The sequence below is a fragment of the Canis lupus genome, chromosome 18, assembly GCF_048164855.1.
Source record: "Canis lupus baileyi chromosome 18, mCanLup2.hap1, whole genome shotgun sequence".
NCBI classification, from domain to species: domain Eukaryota; kingdom Metazoa; phylum Chordata; class Mammalia; order Carnivora; family Canidae; genus Canis; species Canis lupus.
In genome coordinates, this window is record NC_132855.1 from 24,873,446 (window position 1) to 24,896,331 (window position 22,886).

General features: G+C 39.7%; 1 protein-coding gene and 1 pseudogene across 1 annotated transcript in view; one reads left to right on the top strand and one right to left on the bottom strand.

Moving 5' to 3' along the window:
• The window catches only part of RAPGEF5 (Rap guanine nucleotide exchange factor 5), a 229,736-nt gene that overhangs the window by 26,912 nt on the left and 179,938 nt on the right, over nucleotides 1-22,886 (top strand). The window contains exons 2-5 of the mRNA XM_072783806.1: nucleotides 13,532-13,582; nucleotides 15,659-15,765; nucleotides 20,971-21,092; nucleotides 22,718-22,886. Coding sequence (XP_072639907.1) covers nucleotides 13,532-13,582; nucleotides 15,659-15,765; nucleotides 20,971-21,092; nucleotides 22,718-22,886 — 449 coding nt within the window. The remainder of the gene's footprint in view (nucleotides 1-13,531; nucleotides 13,583-15,658; nucleotides 15,766-20,970; nucleotides 21,093-22,717) is intronic.
• LOC140609489 (dnaJ homolog subfamily A member 1 pseudogene) lies at nucleotides 4,725-6,095 on the bottom strand (annotated as a pseudogene).

Sequence of the window (22,886 nt, forward strand, 5' to 3'; positions counted from 1 at the left end):
CTCTGCTTTAGACAGGCCTGGGAAGACAGGCCCCTGTCATGAACACTGCACTTCGTGGAATTGGATTTTAACAAATTAAGAGAAGTGATAGTTAGGGTGTCATAGCTGGAAACACTAAAAGGAAATACGCTCAACATGTGAATGGAGTCCTGATTCTGTAGTATTATTGTTAGAAGGTGTTAGAAAAGAAGAAGGAAGTGAAAGAAGCTGGTGTGGCTATAAAGTGAGCTTTCAGTGGATCTCAGGTTTTAAAAAAAGTCAAGGACATGAGAGGAAGGAGGACATGTGACCCAGGATGAATAAAGTTTCACAAGCTTGTAAGACCTAGTGCTGGCTGAGTGCTTGTGAAGTAAGTGGAGGCCAAATAGGCTAACATTTGATTGTGCAATCAGAGTCTGAGAGAAGGAGGGCACAGGCCTGCTCCTTGTGGCAAATGGGAAGATGTTGACCGATGAGATGACACTATTCTATGACCGTCAAGAGAATGATTCTTCAAACTGGAATTGCACACATAGGCAGTAATAGTTCCCAACTGCTTTAAATGACTTTAGAGAGCTAGAATAATGACCTTCCCTGATACCAAAAGTCTGCACAGGGGGTCACAACACTGCTATTAGGATTATTTGCAAAATTGCAGAGGATCTGTGTCCTAACCCTAGCATTGCAAGTGTCCTGAAATTTTATAAGCTACATGGGTGAAATTGTAGACTGCTAAGGTAAGTACTAATTCTTTCAAATTTTAAAATCAGTTGTCAACTAAAAGATTTGGGAATGCTAAAGAAAGTAAGTAGTTAATAACCAGAAAGGTATACATTTCGAATGAATGACAGGGTTTCTACTTCACAGTGTCCAGATGAAACTCTTGTTTGTTTAAGAATTGACTATACCTACAGGGGTTTTGTTTTTGTTTTTGTTTTAGAGAGAGAGAGAGAGAGAGAGAGAGAGAGAATAGGGTGGTGGTGGGGAGAGGGACAGGAGAGGGAGAGAGAAAATCTTAAGCAACTCCACACACAGGGCTGGGTGCCATCTCATGACCCTGAGATCATGACGTGAGCTGAAATGAAGAGTAGGGTGCTTAACTGACTGAGCCACCCAGGTGGCTGATTGTACCTAGAGTCTTAAGCAGTGGTAGTGACAGGTTGTTATTGACAGAAGCCCATAGAAACTCTGCACCCAGGGCACGTAGGTGACTCAGTCGGTTAAGTGTCTGCCTTTTGTTTAGGTCATGATCTGAGGGTCCGGAGGTTGAGTTCCCTGCTCAGTGGGGAATGAATGACCCTCGCTTGTGCGCTTTTGATATATCTCTAATAAATAAATAAATAAAATCTTAAGAAAGGAAGAAACCCTACACCCATTTGAGAACAGACCTGGTCCCAAGAGCTGTGTGAAAGCTCACTGATTCTGAGTTTCTTCTTGCCGACTCTAAGTACAGGATATGGGAACTAACCCTCATGGGTCATGCTTGATGTGAAACCCCTGGGAATGTTGCCAGTGGAGAATTTTCTTTCGTACAAATCCTTTTTTCTTTTTTAACCAGGAGGAACCTTGGGTGAGAGGCAGGGAATTTTGTCAGTGCTCCACTGGTGTTGCTTTATCATAGGCACCCTGTCCTGACTTAGGGATGAGGATGAAAAACATACAGTCCTGTCCCTTGAGAAGCTCACAAGACCTAAATTCACGGACACGGTAAAAGTAAAGTTTGCTGAGTGCTGCTCAACAACACTAGTTAACACTCATTACACAGCAGGCACTGTCCTAAACTCTTTACATATTTTATGTCAGTGGTTCTCCCAAGTGTAGTCTATCAGTATTAACCTCCTCTAGTTTATTAGAAATGCAGATTTTTGGCATCCCTCAGACTTGCTGAACCCAAAACTTCTGGGGATGGGGCTGGGGACTGAGCAATGTGGTTTTATAAGCCCTCCAGATGCATAAGGTTTGGGAACCACTGTTATAAGTCATTTAATCCTTCCAACAGCCTTATGAGTAGATTTTATTTCTCCCATTTAAAGATATGGAATGAGAGGCAGAAAGAAGTTAAATAACTTGTTCAAGGACACATTAATACAGATGGGCTTTGAATCTAAGCCATAAAAATTCAGAGTTCTGCTTGTAACCACCACACAAGGCTTGCCTCCCAGGAGAAGGTGTAGATCATGGAGGAAGGAGCTCCCAGAAGGGGATAGGGTTTGAGAAAGGTATTAAAAGAGCTAGATTTGTTTTTCTTTGACAAGCATTCAGTGAGAATTAACTGTGAGCAAGAATCATATTAGATGTACTGTGGATATTTATATATACGAACAGAATATAGATCTTACCTTCAAGATTCTTTTTTTTTTTTAAACGTTTATTTATTTATTTACGATAGTCACACAGAGAGAGAGAGAGAGAGAGAGAGAGAGGCAGAGACAGAAGCAGGCTCCATGCAGGGAGCCCGACGTGGGATTCAATCCCGGGTCTCCAGGATTGCGCCCTGGGCCAAAGGCAGGCGCCAAGCCTCTGCGCCACCCAGGGATCCCTACCTTCAAGATTCTTATAGTGAATTAGGGGGAATCCAAATGTTAATAAGTATCTGGAATCTAAAGTACTTTAAAAGTACATAAGTTTTAACAGGAGTTTTGAGCATATGAATACATTTTAACATAAACTCAATGAAAGTTTAAATGTATGAGGAGGAAGTCATTCCAAGCAGAGAGACAGCTGTGTGCAAAATTCAGATATTTGAAACACAATATTCTTACATTTACTAGTACTTTGGATATTTGACCTTGGCACTAGTTTTGTGTAGTTCAGACTTGTCTACATTATGGTATTGGTTGGAATTGGAATAAAAGGAAGAGCTCGTGAAACTAATGCTCCTTTTTTGTTTGTTTTACTCTTAACTGAAAACAATTTTTGGCTCCCATTTCTTGCTTTTATGTGACATGTAAACGAAGATGGAAATGTGCCTTAAACATTTTTGGAGCAAATAATCTTCAGTGGCAGCGGGAGATAATATGGTTCAAGAGGAAAAAAATTCTTATCAATAACCAATTGAGCACAGGAATGTACTACTAGAGATTTTATAGAGTACCTCCTGTTCTGTAAAATTTGATAATATAGACCAGGGTTGGTAAACTTTTTTTGTGAAGTGCTGGATAGTAAAGATTTTTGGCAGGAAAATAGCCAGAGACCATATGTAAACACATGGGCGCAGCTGTGTTCCAATAAAACTTTATGAAAAGCAGGTGGCAGCTGGGTTTGTCCTGTGGGCTGTAATTTAGGGACTCCTGATCCAGATTCCCACATGACTCAGTGTAGATGAAGGCTGTGGAGTAGGCCAGGTGACCTCAGGATGTCTTCTCTGGTGCTGTATTTCTGAGGTGGTTTGCATGTTTTATGTGAGTAATTGAGAAAGAAAAACTAGATCAAGTTTTCCAAATCTTCCTTCTGCCAGAAGACAACACTATCACCTTTATCACTTTGTAGCTTTCAAAAATTTATATACTAATTAACAAGAAGCATTTAAAAGACTAATTCCCAGAGCAAAGGAAGGCAAGAAAGATAGCTGCTCCAAGGTGTATTTCTTTTGCACATTTCTGAGTTGCCAGTAACCCACTAGAAGAAAAGTGAACATTTTTCCTCTTGAAGACACCAAATAAAGTGACTTAATGGAAGTGTTTTTGACTTCAAAGAAATAATTGGTATTCAAGTATGTCTTTAAGTTTTAAAATGAGCACAGAAGTAATTCAGTGTATAGAAATGCACTCTGTAAGGATGCCTGGGTGGCTCAGTGGTTGAGCGTCTGCCTTTGGCCTAGGGTGTGATCCTGGGGTCCTGGATGGAGTCCTGCATCGGGCTCCCCGTGGGGAGCCTGCTTTTCCCTCTATGTCTTTGCCTCTCTGTGTGTCTCATGAATAAATAAATAAAATCTTAAAAAAAATACATTTTGTATATACTTTTGCTGCATTCTTGACCACTTAAAACAGAATTGAGAAATAAGAGAAAGGAAGGGGAGTGGTGGTGATAGTAGTGGTAGTAGTATGGCAGAGGTGGTAATACGACATTTACCACTTGGCCCAAGAGTCTGGAACATCAGGTACTGTGACAAGGGGAAAAGTCCCCACCGGATGGTCAGACCCTGCCACGCACTATGGAAGGGGCTTGATTTAGAGATGGGATAAATAGATACTGGGGGGTTACGAGGCTGGTTGAGGAGAGAGGCATGCAAATGAAGGCAGAAGGCATTCTATCCTAGTGGCAGATAAAGACAAATGTTAGAGTGTGTGGGACAGAGATTAGTCCTGGGAGGCTCAGGACTTGGGGAGACTTCATGCAGCATTTGCATGGATCTAAGGAAGAGCAGGGTATGGAAATGTAGGGAAATGCAGGGAGCAGAGGTCATGGCAAGGGCTTGGGCACAGAGGTGAGATTGTGCATCATTTGCATGGTAAAAGACCACCTGCCCGGCTAGAGCAGTGGGTTTGTAGGACGGAAGTGTGGCAGGGTATCTTGAAGGTATTGACTGCTTGGCACATTGTGAGCACTCGGTGAGAGGAAACTGTGTTTTTTAAATAGCTATTTCATTTTTAAAAAAGGTGAAAAAAAATAAAAATAAAAAACAAGGTGATATGTAAGAAGATGTTTTATTTTTTTTGAGCATTTATATTTGAGTTTGTTCTTCATTTAACTTTTAAAACACTACTATAGTTGAAAATTAAAACAAAAAAAATAGGAAGTAGTGAGCTATGATTATAGTCCTTCACTCATCCACTACTGCGTATAAAATGCCAGCAGCAGTGTTATTCACTGGCCCCATTAAGAGGTCTGACACTGATCACCACCCCTAGGATGATGTTCATCATCCTCATATGCTTCCCCGTTGTAATGGCGCCGTCTTTCCTGATTGGGATCAAAGTCCACCAGTTCTACCTGGTCCATTTCATCAGTCTCTTCTACTTCCTTCCTCTCAGGTAGGAGTTTTTCCAGCAAAGAAAGTTTATCAGGAGAGAGAAAGCCCCAGAAAGCCATTCGGGGAAGTTTACCTTAAATTTGATGATTAGGCGACCCTTCTCATATGGTCTACGATAAATTGGCATGCCTTCATTTAGCACACACTTGATATCCCCATGCTTGACAGTCTGACCTGGATGAGAGGTGATGACAATGGTTCGGTTGTCAAGAGTAGATATTGGCTTTTGAAAGCCACACAGGGCTTCAACCAGCTGTATATCCATACGCATGAAAAGATCTTCTCCTCGTCGAGTAAAAACAGCACGGTCCTTCTGATCTAAAACAATGATAATATCTCCTGGTTCCAGTCCTGGTTCTTGGTCTCCCTCACCATGGAATGTTATCTTCTGGCCATCTTTCATGCCTTTGTCAATATGCACTTCTAGAATCTTCTTCTCTTAAACTATCTTCCTTCTGTTGCAGCTTTTACATCTATCTTTAGGACTGATCCGTTCCCCATGGCCCTGGCACTCCATGCACACAGACTGAATTTGCTGAACCATTCCAGGTTCTACCTGATGAATTCTTATTTGCATTCCAGTACCTTGGCAATTGGGACAACATTCGACTGCTCCTTTCTTACCACCTCGGCCTTCACATTTATCACAAATCACATTCTTTTGCAGAGCTAGTTTTCTTGTTGTGCCATTATAAACCTTCTAAGGTTACTGAGAGCTGATGTACAACATTTTTACCTTTCCGTTCTCTCTGCATCCTGCCTCCTCCTCCAAAAAACATATCAAAGATGTCCATTGGGGAGCCAAGACCACCACCAGCTCCACCTTCTTTAATTGCCTGTTCTCCTCCTTTGTCATATAATTTCCTTTTCTTTGCATCAGAGAGCGCTTCATAAGCTTGAGAAATCTGTTTAAACTTCTCTCCTTCGTTTGGATTCTTTTTTTTTTTTTTTTTTGGATTCTTATCAGGGTGGTACTTCAAGGCCAGTTTCCTGTAAGCCTTTTTCAATTCCTCCTGGGTGGCATTGGGTTTGACCCCCAAAACATCATAGTAAGTGGTTTCTTTCACCATTTTCTACAGCCTGTGAGAGGGCCGAAGCTGGAGTGGGGGAGCGGGAAGGAGCGCATTGCTGGGCGCAGCTCGGACAGCCTCCACTCCTCTGCGTCTCACCGAGCGTTCTGGAAAGTTCCAAGAAGATGTTTTAGAGAGAGAAATCTGATTTGTGGTAGAGGTCCAAGTGTACAGGGCGGCAAGCATCATTCTGTTTTGCAGCCTGAGATAATAACGGTATGGTAAGGGTCACACAGCATTTAGCAAAGAAATAGATACTTTATTTTGAAATAATGTTTAAATGTGTGTGTGTGTGTGTGTTTTAAGATTTTATTTATTCATGAGAGACAGAGAGAGAGAGAGAGAGAGAGAGAGGCAGAGACACAGGTAGAGGGAGAAGCAGGCCCCATGCAGGGAGCCCGAAGTGGGACTCGATCCCAGGTCTCCAGGATCATGCCCTGGGCTGAAGGTGGTGCTAAACTGCTGAGCCACCCGGGCTGCCCATGAATGTGTTTTTGAAACTTTATTTGTGGGGAGGAAAGAGGCCATTACTTTTTTCCTCCCAACTTTTCCTTTTGCAAAAATTTCAGACTCAGAAGTAACACAAATGGTAGAGAGTTCTAACCTTCATTCAGCTTCCCCAAATGTTAACATTTTATGTAACCACAGTGCACTTGACAAAAGCAGTGTTCGTAGTCAGTTAACTCAAATGTAGACCTCATTCAGAGTTTGCCCATTGTGCCACCCAAGGTCCTTATTCCTAGTCTAGAATCACACATGGCCTTTCGTTGCAATTCCTTTCATCTTCTCCAACCTGGGAGAACCTTTGGACAATTTTTGGAGAGTTACAGGCTATTGAGGAAAGCCCCTCGATTTGGAGTTGTCCAGTTTTTTATTGAATTCAGGTGCATAGTTTTACAAAAATGCCATTGCAGTGCCTTCCTCATCCTATCTTTCAGTGGGCAAATGATGTCAGCATGTCTCATGATTAGTGATAACTTATCAATTAGTGTGAGGTCTGCTATTCTATGCTGTTACTCTTTTTTCCCTCCATACTCAATATCTTGTGAGAAGCACTTTGACACTGCACAGATAGCCTGTATATCACACTGTGTCCACTAATTCTGGCACCCACTGATTTCTTTCTCTTTTGTCTGCAACATTTAGTACCGTAGTATTTGCCTAATGGTGAATTTGTTTTCCTCCTCTTCTTGAATTTAGTAATTGGGATTCTGTAAGGTAGAGCTGTCCCCATTCCCTCCAGCCCACTTGGCCCAACATTGTTTATTCAATTGTTTCTATCAATATGGGCTCCTGGATATTTTTCCTGTGGGTCATAATGCAATTCTTTCATTATTTTGCGGCTCACCTTGTCTCGCTGGGAGCATCTTCATGTTGGTTACTGTGGAAAGGGTTCATCTTAGAGTCCAGGTATGACTGGGTAGGTTGATGTTAATATAAACAGAGAATTCAGGGACAAATGAAGATAAGTAAGCTTGCTAATTTAACTGTTCTAAAATCTTCAGCGACTGGATTCCTAAATATTCAAAGCTTTTCTGTGATTGTGTTAATTAGAAAAGCCCACTGTGTTAGGCAGAACTATTCTCTTGCTTGTAAATGCAGCAAAAAGAAAGGTTTTCCTAAGAACTGAATACAAATCAAGTTGATAACATGTTGGGGTTTGTTTTTATTGTACCTATTGTGTATATTTTCCCAGAAGCTGCTGGTTCTTGCTGATTTATTTTCCTAGGCAGGCAAGATTTTGAAATATTTATAAGTATCCCTAGAACCCACTTTAATTTTCTACTTTGACTTTTAAGTGGGGCAAACATGTTTATACTAGAAGAGAGTCCTTTACTAATGGGAAGTAAAAATTAATTTGAACGCCGTGGGTGCCATTAAAAGGGTATGTTCTTTGCACACATGAAGGTACCTTGGCTTAGGGCTATGTCTGGGATGGGGTAGATATAAAACATCACACAAACAGGTACAAGGTGGGATGTCCAGAAACACTAGCCCTTTGTTTTGCACAAGCCAGACTTAAAAGCTCAGCCACAGATCCCAGCGCTGTCAGTCAAAGGACTTATAATTCTGTGTTCTGAACTCAGCTGGGCCTGCGAGGGAGGCAATGTTTGAAGAGCGCTCCAAGTCTCCTAGCTGAAGTGGATGATGAGAGGTTCAAATTGCCAGTTCCAACCACCGATTTGTACAGTGGTTACACATTCGAACCACCTGGGGAGCTTGGCAGAAACCACCCAGGCCTCACTCCCAGAGCTTCTAATTCTGTGGTCTGGAGGTGGGACGTGAGCTCCTGCTTGGTTTTTCTCTTCAGTTTCTCAGATGGCTCTAATTTACACCCAGGGCTGAGAATCACTGGATCTAGTGCTATTTGTGACTTCTTAATGCAGCGAGGAGCACTCATTTGTCATGTGACTCTTAAATCATCACAGTCTGTTGTTATAAGTGACACTTGTGAAGTGGTAACTACAGATGGGCTTGGGCTGCAAATGGGTAGATTTCTTAACCTCTTCAAGTCTAGTTCTGTCTTCTGCCAAATAGAATTAACAAATAGTACCTACCTCAAAGTTTTCCACAGATTAAATGGTATGTTGCATATAAAATACTTAGCACAATCTCTAGCACGGGGTAGAAACCCAATTATTAATTAATAGCATGCAGTCTATTACAGCAGAGTGGTGGCTTTGCAACCGGTCACTATTGTTTCAGTCCTGGCTCTATAACTTTCCAGTTCAGGGACTTTAAATTGCTTGCTTGCTTGCTTGCTTCTCTCTCTCTCTCTCTCTCTCTCTCTTTCTTTCTCTCTTTCAAGAGGGAGTGAGAAGGGGGAAAGGAGGGCAGAGGAAGAGAGAGAATGAATCTTAAGTAGGCCCCACGATGCGGGGCTTCATCTCACCACAGTGAAATCAAAACCCGAGCGGAAATCAGGAGTCAGATGCTTAACTGACTACACCACCCAGGGGCCCCATTTAAGGAAATTTCTTAATTTCGCTGTCCCTCAGGCCTGTTGTCTGTAAAAATGTGACTAGATGGATGCAGTTACTGTTATGGGAAAGTGCTAAAGACAAAGGAGGTTCTCAGTAAGCATTTCTGCCATTTCCGTTTCATTCCATTTTCTTAACACCTCACTGGACAGTAGAAAAATACAATTTTGAGAACATTATTGACGTTGTTGTGGCAAGACTATGCGGACAAGGTGCTACCGCAAATGGCCTTTGTGGTTGTGACCTACCAGTGGGAGCACATCCCTTGGAGCCCCAAGAATGTGGTGGTTGGCTTGAACCATGACTGGAGCTTGTGGGAGGGTGACGGCACCCACCCCATGCTTCCCTTACAGCAGTTGGCTCCAGCTTGTATGCTGCCTAATGCGTGATGCTGCGTTCTCAAGCCCACATCCTGGCTGGGGTGTGGTCCCTTTTACCTTGACCAAGCTCTGATTGGGTTGGAAGCATTTCTTGGGGCTTAAAAAGGACCCATAATCTTAGAACTCTACTGGAAAGCCTGCCTTGTTATAGACCTTGTTGTTTGAGTCAGTGGTAATCTCTTCCCATAGACGCTTTCCAGGAACTTCAGAAACTTTCTGGTTTCCTAGGATTGTAAGAAAAGGCAGGTACTTATTCCATTTAGATGTCTTCATCTTCTACTTGATGGCCCAGAATAAGGAAAGGGTAATGGCTGCAGGTGACAGAAAGTTATATCAGGAACTGAATTCTCAAGGTATCAATAAATTTGGTAGTTCTGTTGGTTCCTCTTTGAAATGGAGCAGGTGTGCCAGGATCAAAATGATTTGGTCTTTTTCCTTTCATTCTCTCTTCCCTTGGCTACTTGTATACTTTAATTCAATTTGAGTATTAAGGCATGTCCTTTAAGGGCCGATTTAAAAAAAAAAAAGTGCTGTAAGTCTATCATATAGTATAGTGGGATCTTTTTACTAATTCTGGAGTGAATTCTGTGCTTGGTTCAGACCAGCATCTTGGATCATTATAGCTTAACTTTAGTGGACATTGAACGTTAAAAAAATGAAGGTAATACATGATTGCTAACCAATTACCCTTTCTTTCGAGTTATGCTGTAATTTTTTTTGGAAGTTCATTTGTGGATATTAAAGGGTTGCAATTTTCTAATACATGTTTAAAATATGAAAAATATTTGCCTGGAATCACTTGGGAATTATTTTCCATGGTTCACTAAAATGGAAAGGAAAAGAAATAAATTTAAATTAAAATCTAATTTCATTTGTATTGTTACTAATCTTCTCTCTATATATATATGTGTGTGTGTGTGTCTTTCATGAAAGTATCATCGCATCTAGCTGAAGAAATTCTAGGAAATTGGAAATAAAGGGGAAAAAATCATTTCACCTGGGCATTATGTTATGAGGTATTATGGCAAGAGCCATTTAAAAGAGGGTACTCTGTATCACTGGAACTAGCCATCCAAAATTATAGAGTAAATTGATAAGAAATCAGGATTAAAAAAGAATCCGTGGGTTTAAAGTGTTCCTTAGATCCTGTGTGATCTGGTAAATGGATTTCCAGATTAGGAATGGTATCACACTCTTGAGTATGGTTCTGGAAGCTCCCACAGTACTTGTCAAACTCAGTAGGTGCTTTGTAAATGAGAAATGAATGGAAGTTAGTTGCCACAAGAGGGATTAGATGAAGCCCTCGAATGCTCAGAGGAGAAGAAAAACCAAGGAATTCAAAGATGGGATGAAAACAGCTGATAACATTTTAGGAAAAAATATGGAAACAGAGAGGGGTGCATTTTTAAGGCTGTTCTTGTGATAGATACTCTTTCAGGTAAATGCTGGGGAGCAACCCATGGGGTGATTTAGAGCAGTGATTCTTGGATTCTTGTAAGTTGGTCCACTGTATTCCTCTAATAAAAACATAATTTCTCAGCACCTCTTACAAATGAGGTCATGGATAGACTATTCTAAGTTCTTTTTGACACTTGGTGTTTTGCATCAATACCGACAAACTAACAAAAAGCGGTCTCTAAAGCACATAGTTAGGGTAGTGATTTCAAGTTTAATACATCATAACTTACCAGAGTTCTGCAGGGAGCCCTGGGGCTTCCTAGAGCCCAGCTGAGTTTGAGAGCTGCCATGCTAGAGCCTTGATGGAACAGAGCCCTCCTGGGACCAGTTAAGAGAGCGCTTCGCAGGAGTTTCTGACAACAAATGTAGGTATTGTGTTCTGGAAAAGGCCAGTCTTGTTGTGTTGCTCTCATTGATTCCCTGTGAGCTAGTAGCTTATCTGTCATTGTTATCTAGTCAGCCTAGAAGACTCTCATGGCTTTATTTACTCACTTTACCAATCTTTTGAAACCAGCCATCCATGGGGAAGTTTCTGTGAAGTAGAATTGTGTGAGTGTAATACTAGTGTGGAGACAGCCAGATTTAGGTTGGCAGCTGAAAGAAAGGAAATGGTTTGCTTTCTTTTGTGAATGTGCCCTTACCTAGTTCTTGAGAACTTGTTTCTACCTAAAAGCTTTCCTCCTCCTCCTCCTCCTCCTCCTCCTCCTCCTCCTCTTCCTTCTCCTCTTCTTCTTCTTCTTCTTCTTCTTCTTCTTCTTCTTCAACTAAATCATGTGAAGTAGTTGCTTTTCTGAGCTAATTCAGGCAGTTAGATGAGTAACAAACACTATCAGTTCTGGCCTGCCATATTGACTCTGAAAATTCTATTTAGGGGAAGAAAAATCACTTATGATGATTCATCCTCAAATGATAAAGCTAGTACATATGCAAATTTTAAATTGTTTGGTATTTCAATAAGTGAATATATTACATAGGCTCAGACGACAGAAGGCCTGAGGAGGGCTGATTGGGAATGTGTATAGTCGACACCAGAAGGGGTGGGTGGATGTTTTATTTTAATACAGGGGAATTAAAAATGGCCTGTCTACCTTTATAAATTTCATTTTCTTTGAAGCCTTTGCAAATCTTAAGCAGAGTAAACCAGTTGGCATTTTTGGATAGAGTGTGTATGTTTATTTCAGTTTAATTAAGATAAGTAATAGGGGAGCCATGTGGAGTGGGGAAGATGCAGAATGGGAATTGTGTCTTAGATTAAGGTTTGGTAGAGGGTTCAGATGCTGGAAAGCCATGACTGGCAGGGTGTTTTGTAACTTAGCCAATGAATTTGAGAAGTGGAGGCAGCAGACTAAAAATCATGGGAATCTCAAAAGACAGCAAGCCTTGGGATAGAGGTGTAAAGAGATTTTAAACATGGGTTGGGAGCTCAGTAAATGTTAGTTTCTCTGTTCTTTTCTGCATACCACAATGGGAAATGATAATAGTTTTCTATTGTACTTAAGCATATGTGGGTGATGATGCTGCCTACTGGATCTTTAAGTACGAAAAATTAGCTCCTACCATTCAAATCATTCAGCAAATACTTACTAAATTGATAGAGATGTAAATATCTATAAATAAATGAGTAGAAAAATAAACATTTCTGTACTAGGTTGTGAACTAGATGCTGTGAAAGCAAAACAGTATAAACTGCCAGCACTCCCTCAAGGATCTTCTGGATTAATTGGGGCAAATGCACACATAGAACAACAGCCAACAATGCAGAACATTCAGGAGCTGCCCCATGAATAATACAGAAACACAGAGCTGCTAAGGGGGACAAACCCCAGTGGACTGGGACAGGTGGGAGGAGCTTCACCCAGGAGGTGACTATGCTAAACCTGTACTTGGAAGTTTGATGGGATTCAGGGAAGCATCAGGGAAGATGGAGGACTCTACAACATAGAAAGTGGTATGAGCAGAGGTGGGTGTGAGTGATGGGCTCTTCTGCTGAGTAGGTCTTGTCCTGTAAGAAGATGCGAGGAGGACACTGGAAACCTGTTGAAGGCAGACATGGTGGCTCAGATTGACTCACATAAGCAGCAGGAGACCCACTGTAGGTCAAGGAGGCGTTTGTTCAGTTGAGGTTTGCAATATAACCTGCAGGGGCATGACCAGAGATCAAGGAATGGAGGTAGACCATGGTGGCTCAGATTGATTCACATCAGCAGTAGGAGACCCACTGTAAGTCAGAGGGACATTGGTTCAGTTGAGGTCTGCAGGATGACCTACAGGGATGTGACCAGAGGGCAGGGAAATCCACCCAGAAGCTGAAGCAGCCATGCAGATGAATACTGATGTGAGTCTTAGTTGGTAAAAGAGAAAATGAAAAGGAAAGGAGAAACATTCAAAATCATGTGGAGAATAAAATCCCAAGTATGAAAAGATCCTAGTCTTTTCATGGCACTCCTTAAAGTTGTACCATTTAGGTTGAGAGCTGTTCAAATGGAATCACTTGTCTTACTGGAATGAATGTTGACCAGATGCTTGCACTGAACGAGAATAAGGACATTAATTCTTTATGGCCCATGACTTGAGATGTAAGCACGTGTTTTGACTTGGACAACTGCTAGACCTGCCACAGGGCAGATTGTTCCTGCTGGTACAAAGATTTGTGTGGTTCTAATGTTTCCCCTCTTCTTTCTTTCAAAATAGACTCTATCAAGAAGAATTTCCAATCCATACCTTGAACACACTCCTTCCCAGGTACGATTCTTTTCTCTTACTGCATTTTCTGAAACAATGATTTATGAATCCTGGTGTAGAATTCTCTAGTTACAGTTCTTTCCTTTGCTCTTGGGCACCCTGTCTCCTTCACTTGGGGATGACACAGCTGAAGTTTCTTGAAATGCTCTGATAACTGTGTCATGGTACAAGATGTTCACCATATAGGAAAAAAATAATTTCCCATTTTCCAAGACCTTATATTAATGTATTATCAATATGGCAGAGTTATTATATATTTTTTCAATTTGCTGTGTTAATAAAAATCCCGAATCTTTAAAAATATTTATTTATTTATTCAAGAGAGACTCAGAGGCAGAGACATAGGCAGAAGGAGAAGCAGGCTTCCCACAGGAAGCATGATGCGGGGCTTGATACCAGGACCCGGATCACATTGAGCCAAAGGCAGATGCTCAACCACTGATGCCCCTAGAAATACTATATTTTTAAAATTGTGAATATTTTACACAAAAAACTTGGTGTAAGAGGGAATTGTTTATATTTGTAGTTATCAGTAAAATATTTCTATGTTCATTGAAAAAAGATGGAGAAGTCTTCATTGTGTTTAAAAATCATTTCACAAAGAGTTGTGGGGTTTTTTGTTTTTTGTTTTTTTCCTTTTTTCCTTTTTTTTTTTTTTTTTTTTTTTAAGGAGACTGTGAGCATTGCGAAGTCTGCAAGTTTTTGGCTTTGTTCACTATTGTATCCCCAGCATCTAGAATGGGGTCTGAGAGCTGCTTATTAAGTGACTTTTGAAAGACCAAGTGAATGAATATTGGTACCTTGTTAGGACCCATCAAGGAACAGCTGACTTGTACCTCTTTTAGGGTATTCCTTTTTTTTCTTCCAAATTTTTATTTAAGTTCTAGTTAGTTAATATACAATGTAATATTTGTTCCAGGGGTAGAATTTAATGATTCATCACTTAAATGTAACACCCAGTGCTCATCATGACAAGTGACTCCTTGATACCCATCACCCATTTAGCCCATCCCTCACTCTAGTACTTTCTGTCATCTGACTTGTTGTATTTCTGTGGGTCTTTTTGTTTTGTTTTTGTATACAGTTGCAACATGTTAAGAATAAATCATTCCCTGCCCTTCCCACTTTTTTATTAGGTTGTGTTTAGGAGGTGATAATATGAATATTAGGGAAGTGTAAGGATAGGGTTGAAATGTTCCCTGTCAAGTCATAGTCAATATATTATTAATTGGTTTGCTTCAAGAGAAGATATAAAATATTTTATAGGTGCAAAATAGTGTAAGTGCAGAAAGAGTTCACCAAGAAACAAGTAAACAGACGCAAGCATGCATTCCCAATATATATTAATTTTCATGAGCATGAAGACAGTTTATTTTTATTTAGTTTCTTTGTGAAACAGCATTTTATTGTGGAGGAAGCTGCCAATTATAGAGAAAAGAGGCGGTTATAAAGTAGGATATGGACCTCTCTAGATCTACAGAATACCCTCCTTCATCCTCTAAGAATCAGAGATGCGTATGGGTGAATTAGAAGATTTAAAAGGAAGTTAAATAAAAATTTTACGTGCTAGGTGGAATCATGAAGATGAAACCAGGATAGCTTGGAATTAACTCTGAGCTCTGCAACTGACTGAAGCTCAAACTTGAAGCAGGCATCAGCAGCCTATCACATGGTGTCACAGTGCAAGATGGTCATTAAATAGGAAAAAGTTTCCCATCTTCCAAGATTTATCAATGCATCAATATGGCAGAGTAGTGTGTAGTAAAATATTCTTCAATTTTTTGTATTGATAGAAACACTATTTAAAAAAACAGATACTTTATTCTGGAAACTTTGTATAAAAGATTGTAGTTAAAACAGTTTATTTGGAGAATAGTTATTGTAGCATAATAACACAAGTGGACCAATAGCAAAAATAATATAGATAGCAACATGTTGATCTATAGCTACATAGGCTAAAATTTTTTTAAACTTAGGACATGGTCATGATTTTTTTATATATAGTGTGCTATTGGCAGCTCACAAATTGTCATATTATTCTAAATTTATGGAGAATGTTTGTCTTTTTCCATTTAGATTTATGGGGAGAATTCTTCTTGTGCAGGAAGAGCATTGAGGAATATTATTATCGTTCAGGCAGCTGACCTGATAAAGGACAGAGTGAACCTCAAGGGATTTTACAGGTAACACAATTTTCTAACACCTTGTCAAAAATTGTCCTTTAAGCAAAAACTCCTAAAATGTACTGAAATCATAACCTTGATCACAAAGAGATGGACTACATCAGTACTGGGAGGATTTGTTTGAAGTGTCTATTTGGGGTATTGGTGGTGACTTTTCTCTTAGCCTCATTGGAATGTTTGTTGACAGTAGACTCCTGGTTCTGAAGTTAGGGTATGGAATCTCCAGTTGCGGGTGGGTGGGTTCCTGAGAGAGTCTCTGCTCTGCTTCCTCTTAAATGTGATGTTTTATAATATTTGTACTGGGTATGTGCAGCATTGGGACTTCAATAAACATAGATCCCTTCTTCAGGGACCTTATCAAGGCTCTTTGAGGACTCCTGGGAGATCTATGGGAGAGGGAATTCTGCTCTTTCGGTGAGGTTGAGCCCCTCCTTGGGTCCTTCGAGGTGACAAATGGTTGGAATTTCTCCACCTTTGCCTTGTGAATAAGGGCAGAAGTATGAGAGTAAATGGATGGGCTAATGATCAGTTTTAAAGTACAATTGGACTAAGAGTGGTCACTTAGAAAGTTTAGAACACGTGTTTTCTTTCTTTTTTCTTTTTTAAGATTTTATTTATTTATTCATGAGAGACACAGAGAGAGAGGCAGAGACATAGGCAGAGAGAGAGGCAGATTCCCCACTGGAAGCCTGATGCAGGACTCGGTCCCAGGACCCCGGGATCACACCCTGAGCCAACGGCAGTCACTTAACCACTGAGCCATCCATGCATCCCAGAACACATGTTTTCATTTCATGGAGTCATTTAAAGAAAAAACACAAGGAAATTACCAGCTTTTTATTTTGTCAAGTAAAGGTGTTAATATATCAAACAATATCAAAACAAAATTGTAAAAATAAAACAAAAAGAGAAAAATAGCATTTTATTATCATTATTTTTTCTTACAGAAATGAGATTGTGATATACCATAAAGAATAGGAAGAGTACTCAGAATAAATGACACCAAAAAAGTAGGAAAGGGGTGCCTCAGTGTCACAATTAAGCATCTGACTCTTGCTTTCCGCTCAGGCTGTGATTGCAGGGTCATGAGATCAAGCCCTGCATCAGGCTCTACCCTCAGCATGGAGTCTGCTCGAGACTCCCTTTCCCTCTGCTCCTCCCCCTCCCAATAAATAAATAAATCTTTAAAAAACATAGTAGGAAAGATCCTCAGAATAAAGGACATTTCATTAAGTTAACTAAATTTAGCTTTATCTCAAACTCATTGTAATATTCCTGTTTTTTTCCATTTATCATAGTTGGGGAAAATTTCATTGTGACCTGGATTAGGGGAATAGTTATTCTCACCCTATTTGAGTAAGAAGACCTCCTTTCTATTGAGATATGACTTAAAATGCAGAATTATTCAGGGTATAGCTTGCTGAATTTTTAATTATTATATACACCTATGTAACTCTTATCCATACCCTAGATAGTGCCTTCATGTTCTTTTCTGGTATCCCATGCTACCAACTGCTTTCTAATTGGACACTTGGCACAATCTGTTTTCTGAGGCACCATTGAGCAAAGGTGGGAGGGAAGGTTGGGAGAACTACAATTACTATTTTAAAATCCCATATTTAACTAACCACATTAGTGTGTGTGTGTGTGTGTGTGTGTGTGTGTGTGTGTGTGTGTATTTTTTTTTTGAAAAATATGATCTAGGTTAAGCATGATCTATCCTGTAGACAAAGCATGTTTTTTATATATGGACTCATGAACGTCTTGAAAAAAGCATACCACACCCTGCTCTCCCTTCCCCCACAAGCAATTTATAGCCCATTGTCTGAGAACCTTCGGTTTAGAGAATAGGCCAAGTAGACATGACAGGTGGGAAGAGTGGTTGCAGTCATGGGGGGACCACTTCACATAGAGCCTTTAAAAAAATTTTTTTTAATAGATGATGGTATCAACTTTAAACCTATCTATTTTTTTTTTATTTTTTAAAAATAAAAACACATTGGATAAGTCTTTGGGTCTAGTTGTGAGTGGGCTCCTACGATTCTTTTTTAGCTACTACATACAGCTGTGTATAAGATCTGTCATTGTTCTCAGTTTCTTAATGTGGTCTCCACGGATATAGATTGAAAAAAGCAATGGGAGATGTACATTAATGAGGTTCATGGAAAAGAACCATCCATCCAAGTTAGAACATATTTAGGGTTCAGTGGGAGTAGAATGGGGAGAGAGCGTGTGCTGTGCTATTTCAGATTCCCAGTGGTTGGGCCAAAGCTTCCTATTTTCATAATCTAAGGATTGATTAGTGCCTTGGGCCTAAAGATAAAGTGCTAATATGATTGCCTAGGATGAGTCATTTTCATTTGTCTGGTAATAAATTGAGGGGAAGTGTTCCCCATGTACTACGTGAGAATTACTTTCAGAACTTTGAGGTGTTTTCTATTCCTTTTGCACTATAGGAAAAATCAGACTGGTTTCTGAGGCTTCAAATAAGTCTCCGAATACCATCACCCCATTTACATTTGAGATGAGAGTTCCGTCTGCACTTCTATGAATTAATTGCTAAAAATGCAACTAGAGACAGAAGTAGATGATGAGAAATCGAATTTTCAGTTCCAGAAATTGGAGGGGAGATAAGATAATGTTCAGTGTTTTGTTGTGGCAGTCACATTGACCTTGTAGCTAATCACATCCATATCACAATGTTCCTGCCTAGTATGGCAACTCTAGTTAGACCTACATACTTGGACGGCTTCCGGATCCAGTACAAGAGTTTAAATACACTGGGAGTAAGAACTGCTTTTGGGGGGAGGGGGATGCTCAGCTCTCTCCCTTCTATCCCTTTTCTCCCTTGGTGCTCTCCCCTAAGTTCTATAGGTTTGTTGGTTTCTGCTCAGGTTGTGATTGTTGCTGAATTGTTGCTGCCCTGGTCAGCAAGTCAGGGGAGTAGGAGTTCAGTGCAGGGGCACCTCCTCTCATGCTTTGGGTGATATTAATGATATTCCTAGTGGGGTTTCCCTGGTGCAGATGGATTATTGAAGGAGATGAGAAACATAACTTGATAATGTTGGGGGTGGAGGAGAGGAGCATCATGAGCAATGGAAGCAGTAGCTTGCTGGATGGGGTGGGGGTGAAGGGGCTCTTATTAACTATTATTGTCATGACAGTAACCCTGGTAATGTAGTTTAGGGTGTAGACTCAGCCCTGCTTCCCCAAGATCAAGGGAGCCCTTCCCAGTGAGAAGGTATTGCTGAGGGATTTGGGCTTTGTGGTCACCAACATCACCTGGGCCCCATTCAGCCACACTCCATCAGAATCCACACATTAACCAAATCTCCTAGGTGCTCCTAAACACAATTTTCAGAAGCCCTAATCTAAGAAACTTCTTCCCCATGACTTATGAGCAAGCAAACATACTCATCCATCTTAGCCACCTTTTGCAACTTGGCAGTTTGGTTTGCTTAGTAAATGTTTGGTTGCATCCTATTCCGGGTGGTGTCAGACACTGAGAGCAGGTTGAGGACTGGATTGTTCTGAGAATAAGGATTATGATGATACAGTGTTTTAATCCATGGGATAAAAGTACTTTACAAGCCCAAAGATGCTGGCTAATTGACAGAGGTGTTGAGGAATTAATTAACACTTTGAGCCTTTAACATGAAAGGTGTCTTATAGAAATAGAAGTTAATATTGACTGTTTTGTCTAATTGCCTAGTTTATTGCGATCTGTTTTTTCCTTTTTTCAAAAAACATCCATTTATTTGACAGTTAATCTTTTTAGTGTCTTAATGCTAACCTGCAACTGAATGTGTCTGGTATTGCCCTGATTGCCTTAGACTATCTTTCAAACAAACAAACAAAAAGGTGATGCTTTTTCAAAGCCTGGAATATTTGCTCAAATATCTCAGCAGAGGAACACCTGGCTGGATCAGTCAGTAGCGCATGCAACTCTTGATCTTGGTGTCATGAGTTCAAGCCCCACATTGGGTGTAAAAAAACAAAACAAAAAACCCCCCAGAACCACAACACAAATACCTTGGCAGAATAGTTTATTTTTCCTTTTACCCCTGAAGATGTAGCACCTCATGGCATTTCTTCACATTGTTGGTTATTGTGTGATTTCTAGGTACTGATGACTATGACTAATCACAAAAAAATAAGCAATGTTTTTCTGTTTTAGGAATAAAATTTTGACATGTTTTGGTCCTAAAATACCAAATATAGAATAAAGATAACCATTTACATGATACATCTTTAAAAAAACAGTTTGGTGACATTTTCATAAGGGAGAATGATTTTCAGTGAAATTTCTGCAAATGAAAACTATATTTCAGTAAGTTGTCTTCTTTTGGCTTTTCATTTGAGGCTGATAAAGATGAAAAAGTAGGCATGAAAAAAACTACTTATAATGCCCAGATTGGGGCATGCTTCAAATATAGTTGTGTATTTTAAGACAGATTACAGGGGATATTTTTGTGTAAGTGGTTAGCGGAATCTATCACACACATCTGGGTTTATGGGTTTATGAGTTTATGATCTAGACTGCTTAGCTAGATTGCTTAGATGATATTAAAGAGATTAATGGTCATATTTATTATTCTTTGAGACAAATTTTAGGATTTAATATGTTTGGAGAGTAGCAAACAAAACTCTTAACTACTCATTGTGGTCCTAACTTTGTATAATCTTCTGGAATTTGTTCTCAAAAAGACTAGATAAAAGTCTGTAAAGGGCTGAACAAATGTTTATCACCATCACCTTGAGGTACTTCTCTCACCGAGGCAGAAGTATTTTCTTTATATAAGGGATTGCTTAATTTATTCCTTCCTTTGTTCAAACACATGTTTTGAGAACTTCCTATGTGCCTGGAATGATCTGATTGTTGGGGTTTAATAGTGAGTTATATACATGGTTCCCTGATATCCTGAAAATTATTCTGAAGTGAGGAAAGCAGATATGATTCACTCAGATGTACAATTACTAAATGTAGGTGTTTTGAAGCAAAAGTATGAGAGAATATGATTCTAAGTTTTCCTAAGGAGGTGATACTGAGCTGAAATCATCAGAAAAATGAATAACAGGTGCCTCAATAATAATTGAGTCCCTTGTTTTAAAAAAGCACATGAAAGGGATGATATTAAGTATCAATTCTTTGACAAATAAGTGGCGTACAAATGTCTTACTATGAATGGCTTTCCTTTTGTTCAGGAGGAGCTGTGTTGGGTCAGAGCTGGTAGACTGGCTTCTAGAACACTGTCCTTTTGTCCAGTGCAGATCTATGGCCATAGGGGTCTGGCAACTCCTCCTGGATATGGGAATTATGTTATCAGGTTAGTATTACATGTTTTGAAAACACAGAAGCGTTTATTCAGCTACCAAAATGAAATTGACTTTCTAGAGGATGTTACAATCTGGATGGAAATTGTTTTTGCAGGTAAATATTTGCATTCTCTCACATTTTATAAATAAAAGTGACCAGTCATCTTTTGATTGTTATTTCTCACTAGGTACTTGGTGACTCATAAACTACTGTGTCTAAGAGTCTTTCCCTTACCTCTCCTCTATTCAAAAGGGTGCTCACAACTTTTTTTTAAATCAGTGATATCTTTAGGTGCTCTAAATGTGTGATTTATCTAGCTGCACTTAGAATAATTGTCAGAAACTGATTTTATGAGTGGAATGTTATATCATTTTAATTGACTAATCATGAACAATTAGAGATATGACCTATGGAAATTAGCTGTTTAAGCAGAACACAAAATAGATGTTAACTAGCAACTAAAATAGATGGCAGATATCTCTTTTCTTAGTTGAGCCCAGGGAATTGAAGAATTAGAAGTCAAGCAATCTGGATTCTTTATTTACCTTTATCATGCAGGTGCTTGGTCACTAGGAAGCCCCTTTTATTACCCATAGGTAATAAATATTGAGGGTCAGAGAGCTTAGTAAGTTTCAGAGTCATACCTGAAGTCCCAGTATAGTACATATAGACATGTGGGTATAATTTTAATAAGCTGGTAATACCCAGCACACTTATTTAGAAAAACAATAACTATCTTTGAATGTTATCAGCTTGCTTGTGAGGTTCATATTTCTGGTTAGCAAAAAAATTTGTGTCAGTGTTTTTTTGGATAAGTCCCTAATTCTTGATTTCTTTTATTTTTTTTTTTTAATTTTTTTTTAATTTTTATTTATTTATGATAGTCACAGAGAGAGAGAGAGAGAGAGAGAGGCAGAGACATAGGCCGAGGGAGAAGCAGGCTCCATGCACCGGGAGCCTGATGTGGGATTCGATCCCGGGTCTCCAGGATCGCGCCCTGGGCCAAAGGCAGGCACCAAACCGCTGCACCACCCAGGGATCCCTCTTGATTTCTTTTAAAACAACCTGGGTAGCATTGATATTTTGTGCCAGATCATTCTTAGTTGCAGGGGCCTGTCTTGTACATTATAAGATGTTTAGCAGTATCACTTTCTCTACCCAGCAGATGCCAGTAGCCCCCCTAGTAGTGAAAATCAAGAATGTCTCCAGACATCACCAAATGTCCCTTGGGTGGCACAGTTGTCCCCAGTTGAAAACCATGGGTTTAAAACTTGGCATAGTTTTATATTTGTGTATCACTAAAGTAATTATGTATTAGTTTGCTTTGAGACACACAAAAGTTGTTCTCCCCACTTTTTGAATTGCTATTGATTTCATCTGTCTGTGAAGCAGAAAAATCATAAAACGTGTGTGACTATGCTGGCTAAAGCCTCAAGTAATAAAAATAGGCTGGTCAGTAAGTCCCTTTTAATTCAATGGGATTGTGAACATGAATGGACTTAGAATATATAATTATAGTCCTACTCCTGGGTCCTCCCTGATAATTAGTAGGGCTTTCAATTTATTATTTGGTTTATGACTCTCTAAATAATATACTTTAAAAAATGAATCCTCCCCTTTTTTGTCTCCCAACAGTGGACCAAAACTTATACTTTCAAGATACCTATGTTTTCTACCAGTTTTCTTCTGATGAATGTAGCTACTTGTACTGTGAATTTGAAAGAGAAGAAGAATGGCAGAATGGTGTCAAACTTTTACTGCAACTCGTGCCTCTCATTCCTGCTAGAGCTGGCATCTGTGAACT